At 36.9% G+C, this 11,810-nt stretch overlaps 1 protein-coding gene and 1 non-coding gene across 3 annotated transcripts; one reads left to right on the forward strand and one right to left on the reverse strand.

Moving 5' to 3' along the window:
- Positions 1-17: 17 nt before the first annotated feature.
- Positions 18-8,833, reverse strand: simc1 (SUMO interacting motifs containing 1). 2 transcript variants are annotated; one of them, XM_039649284.2, is made up of 10 exons: positions 8,462-8,833; positions 4,570-5,877; positions 3,276-3,529; positions 2,976-3,045; positions 2,718-2,881; positions 2,513-2,605; positions 1,712-1,843; positions 1,468-1,624; positions 1,285-1,369; positions 18-294 (listed from the first exon to the last, which is right to left on the reverse strand). In XM_039649284.2, the coding sequence occupies exons 1-10, from the start codon at positions 8,591-8,593 to the stop codon at positions 71-73; spliced, it is 2,619 nt and encodes an 872-aa protein (XP_039505218.2). In that variant the 5' UTR covers positions 8,594-8,833; the 3' UTR covers positions 18-70. The 2 variants fall into 2 exon arrangements, with proteins under 2 accessions (XP_039505218.2, XP_088991111.1); XM_089134985.1 differs by having other exon boundaries at positions 2,976-3,063.
- Positions 8,834-9,070: 237 nt separating this feature from the next.
- Positions 9,071-9,142, forward strand: trnaa-ugc (transfer RNA alanine (anticodon UGC)). The gene has a single exon. It is a non-coding gene; the product is annotated as a tRNA-Ala (tRNA).
- Positions 9,143-11,810: the final 2,668 nt, after the last annotated feature.

Genomic DNA, 11,810 nt, shown 5'->3' on the forward strand with positions numbered 1-11,810 from the left:
ATGAAAAAACACTCAAATTGTTTAAAAAATAATAATTTATTAAAAAATCAAAACAAAGTTATTAAAAGGTTTAATGACTTGAAGTAACACTGGACATGTCAGTAATGTGTTCTTGTAGTTGGCATAGTAGTTCCTGCATTCCCATGGGGAGAGCATGGCCGATGTCATCCGCTGCTCGCGACAGGAAGGCGTCTGCTGCCTCTTGCACTGCTGAGCTTTTCACCTGATCATCCCGTGTCCAAATCGGAGCATGCATCCTATTAAAGCGCTTTGTTATGGGAGAGTGTAGGTGACCTGGGGAAAAAGGTTTGAAAGAAGAGTAAAGAGAAAAACTATTACCATCACCTTGTTTTATTACTTAAAATTTCTTGCAAATGCTTAATTCTCTTTTTTATTTGCATTATGTATAAGCTTAAAGCTGCAGTCTGTTTAAAAATACATATTTGAGAAAATACATAACCAGCCAGTGTTCAAAACTTTCTGTTTGCCGTAGCTCGATTCAAAGCGGTAAGCTTGTAATAATGTTTTAAATTCCAATGATACTGCTGGATTTCCGCAGGAGATTCAAGCATGTCTTTGCGTCACTACGTCACATCTGTACACAAAGTCTCGCCTAGCTATATTGCGTGTGAGGATGTTGGAGGTGGAGATTTATAGGCTTTTCTCACAGCACTTGATATAATTAAACTTATCAATTTGATGGCGGATGCAGAAAGGTTCAAACAACAATCACCAGTGACAACAGATTCACCCGCTGTAAAATGCAAAAGAAAAAAAAGACACTGCAACCAGACCCATGCGAAAACAAGGATACATATCAGAAAGACATTACATGTAGTAAGTCACGCAATGCTGACGTTGTTAACATTAACAATTTGAGAACAAAGTAAAATATGCATGGTTTTGCGTGATATGATAACTTATAAGCGATTGTTAAATTTAATCTGCATGATTTACTGCAACGTCAGAACCTGAACAAAAGTGGATGTTTCTTACTAGGTCAGATGAAATTTTCCGGTGCAAATTATAATGTTGGTGGTTATACTTCCAAAAAGAATAATCTGTGATTCTGAATGCCAGTATCCACACCAGCGCAGCGACTGACATACGCATTTTTATTGTGTTCATCCACGCTGTGCCGTGTCGAGGGTGTTGAAGTACAACTCACATAAAATTGATAATTCCGCGAATGACTGCAATTGCATTTTCAAACAGAGATGGCGACAAAGAGGAAAAACGTCGGACCGCAGCTTTAAAAGAGCTGTGATAGCACTAGTTTGTCACCTGTCACCACTTCTTCATAGCTGAGCATCAACATCCACAGAAGCTGAAGAAGTTCATCCCATTTTCTCCAATTCTCTGCTCCATCCTGTCACACCATGCAGGGAGATCATATTAGTACAGCTCTTATGCAAAATAGCAATGCAAAATGTTAATCTACAATAAAACACTGTAATGATCTTTTACTGAGGGTTCTGTAGTCAGTGTGGAACTCTTAAGGTAGTGTAGCAGCAAGCTTAGAGACATGGGCAAGCGTGTCTTCTGAGAACAAGCCTCATCCAGCAGCAGCTTCAACAACTTGCATCTCAGCAGCTTGCTCTCCAGAGTACTCAACAATAAGAGTCTAAAACAATACAAAGGGCAGCAAAAACTCAACATTCAATAAAGCTCTGTGCAAATTATCTTGATTATTGTTTTGATATTGATTCACCTTGTCTTCCTGTAAGAGCGCATTCTGTTAAGACAACTGAAGAGCTCTTCTGAAAGTTTGTCTGAATTGTAGGTGGGGTCCTTGTCCACCTCTATGGCCAATGTTAACATCCTCTGAAGAGATAATACAATCCTGTAACAAAAAAAGTCAAAGTTTCTCTTTTGCAAAGACACGAAGGAAAGTAAGTACAATCCAAACTGTTTTCCGTAGACTGTTGTTGTATGGCAAAATGTAGTGTTATTTTATACGGAGCCACTATTGGGACTTTTTTAGTTTAAAAGTTTCTCAGGGGAATGCAAAAAAAATTTCTTTAATATTTCAGATTCTCCCAATCTAATTTGTTTTCCACCACCACGTCCTTTTAGGGGCTCTGTAATATTATACTCCTGTTCAAAGTTTGGGGTCTGTACCATTTTCTGTTGTCAATTTAAAATAACTGTTTTCCTTTTTATTGTATTTTTAATTGTAATTTATTTAAACCTGAAATAAACTTGCTGATTTGCTGCTCAGGAAACATTTCTTATTATTTTCCATGTTGAAACCAGTTGTGCTGCATCATATGTGTGTCAATGTGATACATTTTTATTCAGGCTTATTTGATTAATATAAAGTTCAAGATGACAAAAAAATTTTTGATTTTTTTTACATTAACTTTTTACATTTTTAACGTCTTTATTGGCACTTTTGATCATTTTAATGCATACCTGCTGAATAAAAGTATGAATTTCATTAAAAAATATTTTAGACCCCAAATATTTAAACATTACTGTATAATGATAACAAAATGAGCACTTTATATACTTAAGACAGTTGTCCTCTTTCTTTGGATCTTCCACATCTTTTGAGTCGTTCACCGACTCCTTAGCAGCATTAATCATCCAATTTATTAGATCCCTAAGAACAAGAATCACATAATTGCACACATAATATGATATGACAGTTCATTATTTATTACCATATGCAAAGTCAAGTAAAGCCGATTGCAAAAATTGGGGCTTAAACTCACCTGACTTGGCCAAATGTTTCAGGACCACATGAAAGCATCTTCTTTGCAACAGAGTGTTGAAGACATTGAGTCTTGAGTTTAAAATTAAAGTCATCTTCTAAAACCTGCAACACATATTGCAGGAACATGCACCGGACCATCGTCCGCAACCTCCTAGTGTCCTCCTTAAGACAGGAAGAATTAAGAGAGTGGAACATTTAAGAAAATTTGAGCAATACTTAAAAAGTATAAAAGTATTTAAAATGTGCTAAAAAGTACCTGATCCTTCATAGCCATCTTCATCAGTTCCCAATCCCATGGGACTGTAGAAGCATCCACAGGATGGTATCTGAACATGCAAAACAAACTGAAATGATTTAATAAACATGAATAGTACGTTTAACACCTGAGAACAGGAAGGGCAGGTAGTATCACATGATGCACATACACTACCAACCAGGGTACATCTCTGACTTAATACTCATGAAAATGTAAAATGTTCAGTTAAAATAGTTTCACAAAACCGTTTTAAATGGGGAAAAAACAAATCAAAGTAGTTGCAGATGTGATCCCACTTACCTCTGAGTCTTCATCAATAGATTATAGGCCTCTACGACTAGGACATCAGTGCTCTGTGGGTCCAAGAAAATCTCCCTGAGCAGATGTTTCGTAATATCCACCGGTGGGTAAAACCGAGGCTGAATGAAGTCAGAGAGCAGCTGAAGAGTGCCCTCTGGGTAATTCTCCTCAATAGTGCTGTTAACCAAACTAAGGCTCTGTCGGCACAGGGGCTCAGCGGGACCATAGTGTTCACTTTCCTCCTCGTCGTCATGCTGTTAGAAACGAAACGTGACTGACTGAAATGTATTTCACTTGGAGTAACTTACTGTACTGATTCTCACAAACGTTTTGGCAGACAAGGGTGTCTGTTTGCGGTCACATTTATCGTTTATTATGTAAAATCTGCCGTCAATCCCTCAGTCATTGTTTTAGAAACACTTAGGCTACACAACAGCGTTAACTAGTTTTCTGAAATGAAATGCCAAGGTAATATAATGTAAAATATAGTCTTATCATTTTTTTTAGAATTTTTTTATGAAAATTACCATTACCATTACTTCCTGTGCAGATTTTACGTAAACACCAAAAGAAAGCCGCTCGGTTTGAAAATTATTTAAAGGGATACTCCACATTTTTTGGAAATGGGCTAATTTTACCCCTCAGAGTTAAACAGTTTTACCGTATTCGAATCCATACAGCTGATGTTCTGATATTTAGAAGAATATCAGTAACAGTTTCTGGTCTCATTGACTTCCATAGTATATTTTTTTCCTGTGAAGTATCCCTTTAAAGTGCTTCATACATTGCAACACTTTTGACGATTGCATGTGATCGCAAAAGTAAAAAGAGTTTACTGTATGATTTGTGTTCAAATGAGCTAACATGCCTAGACCTGACTATTAATAAAAATAAAATCTTTTACTAGTTGGAATCATATATTATAATATTATTATAATAAAATAGGACCATATGATTTTACTTTAATGTTGTAATGATATTTATATACTATAATTAATTTAATATAATCCAATACAGTCTGATTAAACCCACAAACCCTCATTTCATATGAAATTACAAATAAATGAATTGAATATGAGGGAATTCTTTTGTGTTTTATATATTCTCTGGCAAAATTTGACAAATTTAAATTGTGGTTTTCTCAAATAATTGTGATTAATGAAGAATCTTGACAGGCCTTAAATGTGATTTAAGATTAAGATTTACAGTACATACAGAATAAAATGAAGGAGACAACAATAATTTGTCTATTGAATGTACCTATTAAAAAAAAGTACACATCAAAACATCTTACCATCTGTGGAACCATTCCACCCATGCACTGACTTAATTTTCTGTACTGATTCAGACAAATATGTTGTCCATCTTGTGAGTTGTTCTCAGAGAGACCTGAAACCACATTATCCGGCACATTTTCATTGTCGTCATCGCTGCTTGTCTCCCAAAGCCTGATGGAAGTGCTTTGTGGGGATAGTGCATCTAAATCATTTCTCCTTAGCTCTGCTCTTTCTGGAAAGGTTGACAGGGAGGGCTGCGAGAAGAGGAGGCTGAAGGTGCTACTTGGTGAGCTCAGGGTAGACAGATCAGGGGAATTTGCCGCTGTGTCGCTGGCAAGAATCTCTGTGGAAGTGGGACTGCAGGGTTTACTATGGATGGATCTGAGTTCTAGGCTCCAGTGGGGCGAGGCCGTAGATGAGGTAGGTATGGAGGGTGAAGAAGGTTCTGGCCGAACCAGAGCATGCATGACCTCATTTTCGCAGATATTCATCATTTCACCGTTATCATTCAAAGAAAGTGCGTTGGACACGGATGCAGTATACGTTTCAGAAGAAAGCTCAAAGGTTTGAGGTGAGAGTTGAAAATTGTGTGTTGTAAATGGCTGTTCCTTATCTTCAGATTTATTGGATGAGTCAGAAAAGATACAAGCATCTACCTCACTCGGACAGTAATATGGACTGTCAAGACTGTAAGAAGAGTGAACACTGCCTTCCCATTTCTGTGACGAGTCAAAATTTTCTTTGTTTTCTTGGTCTGTGTCTTTGCTGCAGACAGCTGGTGTACTAAGCTGTGTGCCTTTAGTGTTCTGCGATATATCTGCAATAGAGTTCTTTAATACTTCAGATACATTTTTGAAAGAGTTTTTACTTGTATTATTGGAGCTGCAATGTTCCAAACACTTGTCCCAGCTCAACTGCTCAGACGACAAGCTTGAATCACAATTTGTGTCCTCGTGCAAATGATTTTCTGTTCTTTGGAGCACGTCTGTGAGAGCGTTCCCCTGAGCGAGTGACTTAGAGACGACAGACTGCACACTGTTCCCTACAAAACACCCTGAATTAACTACATCTTTTCCAACACTTGTTCGAGATTGTGATTCTAGAGGTTTTCCAAAAGATGGCATTGTTACATGCACTTTCTTGTCTTTGCTTTCTGCTGATGGCAGAGTGCATGACGGATTCTGAAGCTGGACGTCACCATCATCAGGAGGATCATCTTCACTTAAATCTATAACCTCTAAGGAGGAGCAAGTATCTCTTCTTGAGCATCTTCGCCTAAACGTGTTATCAATTAACTCCTTAACCTCTGTGATGTCAATGAGGACCTGAGACAAACAAACAATGAAGAAAGTAGGAGAAATTAGGAGAAATATAGTGGTAATTGGACTTTTCAATGGCTTACCACCATTATTGGCAACTACAATAACAGGGGCCAGATGCATAAACATTATGCCATTATGTCTTAAAGCAACACTAAGAAAGAATTTTTACCTTAAAATAATGTTTTCAAAATCGTTTGATGGTTCATCAAGTCGTGACAAGGTGAAATGCACTTATACCTGATATTTTTATCTGATATATCCATGTTATCGGGTCGCGTTTGTGTAGTGTGAATGAGACCTACAAGAAAACTACAAATTTGACTTGCTTTACGACGTCAAGCGTTACAATTGCGGATAGCTGGAGCGTACTCGACAGTAGACTACAACTACACTTTCATAAAATCATTTATCATACTCTACCTATGGCCTTTGTTGATTCCAAAGCCGGTGCTGGATAAACAGAGAGCGTGTGCATGTGCGTGCGACAGTAGGAAGCGAAAGGCTAAATTATTTACTACAGCATGTAATGGACAATTCCGCTTCCAACCTGTAGGACGACCGCAGAGGAAAAGTCACTTGGTTGCTTTAAGTACTAGTAGCCCTACTAGTATGACCAACTAGCGGTTAGCCAAGTGGGAATCAGGCTTACGATACTTAGACTAATCTACGTTTTTATGTAACTGACTTAAAACAGTTCTGAACAGTCTTAAAGAAAGAAATGTGATGACTGACTGGTAAGACTAGACTTAAGGCCAATTTATACTTCTGCGTCGAGGGTAGGCCTATGCATTAGTGCACGGCGTAGGCTACGCACTTAGGTGACGCCGTCGTGAGCATTTATATTTCTGCGTTCAGGTCTTGGTTGCTCTGCAGTACTGCTCCGAAACACTAGTTGGCGGCGGAGGGTTTTAATATTCCAATGTGTTTAGATTCCTCGCAGCTAGGTTTTTTTTTTTTTTTTTTTTTTTTTTTTTTAATTGAATCTTATATCAAACATACAACAAGGCACATCACAACCGTCTTCAGATAATCTTACAACATGAATTGAACATGGAGTACAACATTGTAAAAGAAAAATAAATTAAAAAAAAAAAAAAAAAAACAAGAGACTCAGCAGTAGACACTAGGAAATAAGTTTGCATAAGTATTCATGAAAAATTAGGGCTTTTTTTGTTTTACAGTATTTCAGGGATTGTTTATACAGAATTATATCATTTAGAAAGGCATTAAAAACAGGGGATGTTTTAAGAAATCGACATTTATGTATGAAATATTTGGCCATTAAAATCAGATTATTCACTCCAAACTCAGTTTTTCTGTTCTCAATTTGAAGTTTCCTCGCAGCTAGGTTACTACAAGCAATGGCGACTGAATGAGAGCGGATCATGCTGGAATTGGAGCTTATTAAGGTGGAAAAAAAGTTAATTTTGTAAAATTACTAAAACTAAAAGGCAGAAACGAGAGAAGACGTCAGAGGAGATGGTACGTGCGGAAATGCGTGAGATGTTACGTGCGGAAATGCGTAGGAGCAAATGCGATGCTACCAAGCTGACCAATCACAGATCTTGCGTTCCGCGTCGTCACGACGTGTAGTTACATTTTTGAGGAGATGCGCGTCAGGCTACGGCAAAGGGTACGCGGTATGGTACACGTCTGTGCGTATGCTACGCCGTACGTACTACGTGCACCCTACGCAGAAGTAAATTGGCCTTTAGCAGTGTATGCAACCAGCCCCAGTTGGCTAATGGCCAATATGTAATAGATAGCATACAGTTGATTACCATCACAAAATAACACTGAAATGGAAAGGGTTAAATTAACACCACAACTAATATTAGCATCCTCAACAACGCAGAATATAGTTTTGCTTATGCTCGCACTGCAGTAACATTGCAGTATGCTCAATCAATGTTATCCGTTATTAGCTGGGGGAACATCATTACTGTGTCGTTATCGTTGTTATAATTACGTTATAATGTCATTATAATTGTGCTCTTCTTTAACATCTGAAACGATTTTTAAACCAATTTCTTTATCGTTATAGTTATCGTCCTTGTTGGAAACGGCCTTCATCCAACTTATACTGCTACAAATAAATACATGGCTTTAAATAGTTGTATTAGCTTACTTGCAGGTAAGAGCGAAAGATCTGCACAGCTATCATAGGATTTCCCAGTGAGCAACGTTTGACCAATCTCTTATTCCGCATAATAATGTCCACACATTTAACAAATTATATATATATATATATATATATAAATAACTCTATAAAATGCCTTGCTGTCGAAATAATGACAATACAATCTAAAAAAAATATTTATTTTTTACATACATAATATAAATGATAATTTTATTTTATTTTGCACTTGAAGGTTGTGTTCTGAAAGCCTATTAAAATAAATACTCAGTGACGTCAAAAGCACGTGCAGTTGGAAACAGTGTAAATTCACGCACGCCCTGAACAAATCTCCTATTTGCATGTGTAAAAGATACTGTTCTGCGTAGAAATCTATTAAAGCCCAAGCGGGCAAAATCAAGCAAGACAATATTGACTCTAATAAACTGCAAATAGTATAGCTAAACTTACAGGTGTGACTGGGAGCCATTCAGTTGAACGGATGAACGGAACTCTATCTTCTTTGTCTTCGTTGTAACTTCTTAGAACCTCTAAATCCGAGTCGGTGTCGCTGCCCGAGCTGACACAAATAATATCCTCCATTATTTTGCCTCACCCTGTCCCATCAGTCATGTTTATGCCGACAGATAGATGTCTTGAACAACAGAAATAGTGGTCCAGGAGAAAGCATGAATAGTGCACGAAGTGTTGATAGTTATTGTTGTCAAACAAACCTCCACAAAAACAAAAAAAAAGTCACAAAGGTAAATGTCAATATACTGTCACAAATGTTTTGGTTTCACTATTGCAGGATTTGATGAAGGGGGAACTTCCGCAAGTCTCGGTTATGCGGAAGTGTGTTTGGGTAACGTTAGACGTTAGTGGATTCACGGACCGGAGTGATTTATTTAGAATTACTTGTCTGTATCGTTATGCCTTTAGTTGCGTTGTACGCAACCACCATACATACCTGTTTGTCACATTCTATGTATATGAAATTCCAACGTCATAATGTAGTTTTAGCTATAATGTAGTCAGAGCTGAAGGACAAATACCTGTAATCTTCCCACTGAAAGAGGCGGGGATGTAGCTCAGTGGTAGAGCGCATGCTTTGCATGTATGAGGCCCCGGGTTCAATCCCCGGCATCTCCACTTTTTATTCACTTTCGTGTTGTTGTCTACTAGAATATAACTTGGACTGTTGTTAAAGTCACGTATTTAAAATAAACGCAAAATTTAAAATGATGGATTCTATTTCAAATATTATAAAATCTTAAAATGTAATATAGTCCTGTGATGGCAAAGCTGAATTTGCAGCCATTTACTTCAGAGTCACATAACCTCTTATTCTAATATGTTGATTTGAATCTCGAGAAACATTTTATCATCCAAATTTAATATGTTTATGTCCAATTATGGATGAAAACGTTTTGCTGCTAAATATTTTAGTGGAAACCATGATAGATTCAAAAGTTAGGGGTAGCCCGAGTATTAGATTAAAAAAGAAAGAAATGAATACTTTTATTCAACAATGATGCATTAAATTGATCAAAAGTAAAAGACATTTGTTATAATGTTATAAAAAATATATTTCAAATAAATGCTGTTCTTACACTAAAAGAAAAGAGCATTTTTCAAGATTTACACATTTCAGTAAATTCAGTCAAATTTAATTGAATAACACACATATTCGTGAAATGAATTTTAAATGAGCAAAAAAGAACTAGAGCTTAATAAAACATTTTGAATTTTTTATGTTTTATTTACTCAATGGAACAAGGGAATGGACCATTTTAATTATGCGATTTGTATAAAAGTATCAAGATTTCCACAAAAATATTAAGCAGCAAAAGCTGTTTTAAACATTGATAGTAATAAGAACCATTATTAAAAATTGAGCAGCAATACTAATTAAGCCAAATCAGCATATTACAATGATTTGTGAAGACTGGAGTAATGGCTGCTGAAAATTCAGCTTTACCACCACATGAATACATTAAAATATAAATAAATAGAAAACAGTTATTTTCAATTGCAATGACCAATTTCATTTTTTTTTCTGTGCATAAATACTTTGTTCAAAAGTTTGTAATAAGTACGTTTTTTAATGTTTTTGATATATTTATATCAAGCACAACACTTTTGCCTAAACAGGAGCATGAGTGACTCACTGGGAATCTGCATGGTATGGTATTAATCAGAGGTGACTATAGTCACTGTATATAGTTAAAACATTTCCAGTGCCACCCCTTGTGAGAGCAATGTTGAGGCCCATGTCGGTGCACAATGAATATCTGTATTGCGGAGTTGCTCTAAAGGCATCCCAGTTGTCTTGGAGACAGGGAAGTTCACTTGGCCTTTTGTGGCTCTTAATCACTCTCTTTTTGAACACACACATCCATTCACACATAAACTTCCTGCCTTCTGCATCTTTCTAAAAATAAAATATGATGAACACATCTGCCCCTCTGGCCCGCGAAGCTTTGACCTGTGGGTCAAAATCATCACTAGGACAACAAGGCATTCCACTCGCTCTCTGAAAGGTTGTTTGTAAAATAGCTAAAATTACCAGTATAGCACGTGCCATTTTAAAGCTATTAAATGCTGTAATATCTCTATAAGATCGAGCACTGAGGTGATAAGGTTTCTGGCCCTTTTGACAGGTTATACTCTGAGAAGTTTAACAGATCAGGAGGTCAAGTTACACTATAAACATTCGCCCATGTAATATGCTTTTCCAATCCGGATATTCCCCTGGGACTCGCACAGTATTATCCAGCGAAAAAGACAGATAGCCCATCTGGAAATGTGCTTTCGCTCTTGCTTTCTGCCATGATACACAAACTAAACAACTTAACCCCTGAACTGAAATCCCAGTTTGAATTGATTTGATTTTTTTTTTTTAATGGATTTTATTCATTTTATGTGCGCTGACAAATTAAATGCAGAAATTTTAAGAAGTTGTGCATGATCTCGCTCTGTAATGTCATAGAGTAGACCAAACAGCAACAATGCATTTAGCTAGATCTGTTCAAATCTTAGTTTTTAATTTTTTTAATCCTTCCGTTAAGAGGATTTAATCCAGACATATCCACAACTACACACAAGCCCAGTGATAGAGTGTAACCCTAATCCGGCAGTTGACTCAGATCTCACATAAAAGGATCCATATGTAAATGTTCATTAATGTTTGATTATTTAATGGCATGTGATGGAATCTATGAGACATTTGAGTTTTAAATATAGTATAAGTATAGGAAATTTGGCAAAGAGTGGACAAACATGTGCAACTAAGCATGTCTCTAAATCTCCTCACTGGATATAAAGAGGCTTTTTTTACACTAGTATCTTCCGAACACGGAGAGAGAGTGGGCAAATGCCCGATGCACTTAGCAGGGGTGGGTGGGAACGTTGAGTGGGGTATTAGGAGTCCATTGTGCGAGTGCAGAGACAGAAGGAGAGAAAGGGGTGGTGGGGGTGAGGAGATGAGAGGAACACATCTGTTCAGGAACAGAGAAGGAGGGCAAGCACGACAGAGCACTCGAGTGCAAAGGGAGAAAGAGAAAGAAGTTGTTGGGACGGTAAGCATGTCCCTATTCTTTCTTTTGAATGAGATCATTTCTTGCATTAACTTCGACTGCAATTGTAACTTTTCTTTGACGTCGTCGGAATATTTTGAGCTTTTTTAAATGACATTAAAATGATAATGATTCATTGTTATGTCTCGTAAATATTTTTTTTCTTTATCGTGGCTTTAAATGAATGCTTTAACTCAAGGATTACATACAGCTAAAATCTCTGTCTGAGAATTTATTACAAC

Source organism: Pimephales promelas, chromosome 9 (genome assembly GCF_988280905.1).
Source record: "Pimephales promelas chromosome 9, fPimPro1.hap1.1, whole genome shotgun sequence".
Classification (NCBI taxonomy): Eukaryota; Metazoa; Chordata; class Actinopteri; order Cypriniformes; family Leuciscidae; genus Pimephales; species Pimephales promelas.

Bases quoted from the DNA above. Each gene is read 5' to 3' on its own strand.
- simc1 (XM_089134985.1), bottom strand. From the start codon at position 8,593: ATGGAGGATATTATTTGTGTCAGCTCGGGCAGCGACACCGACTCGGAT. The intron at 1,844-2,512 runs GTATATAAAGTG...TTTTTGTTACAG, and splicing joins AAAGAGGACAACTGTCTTAA to GATTGTATTATCTCTTCAGA. The intron at 295-1,284 runs GTGACAAACTAG...CTTTTTCCCCAG, and splicing joins CTATGAAGAAGTGGTGACAG to GTCACCTACACTCTCCCATA.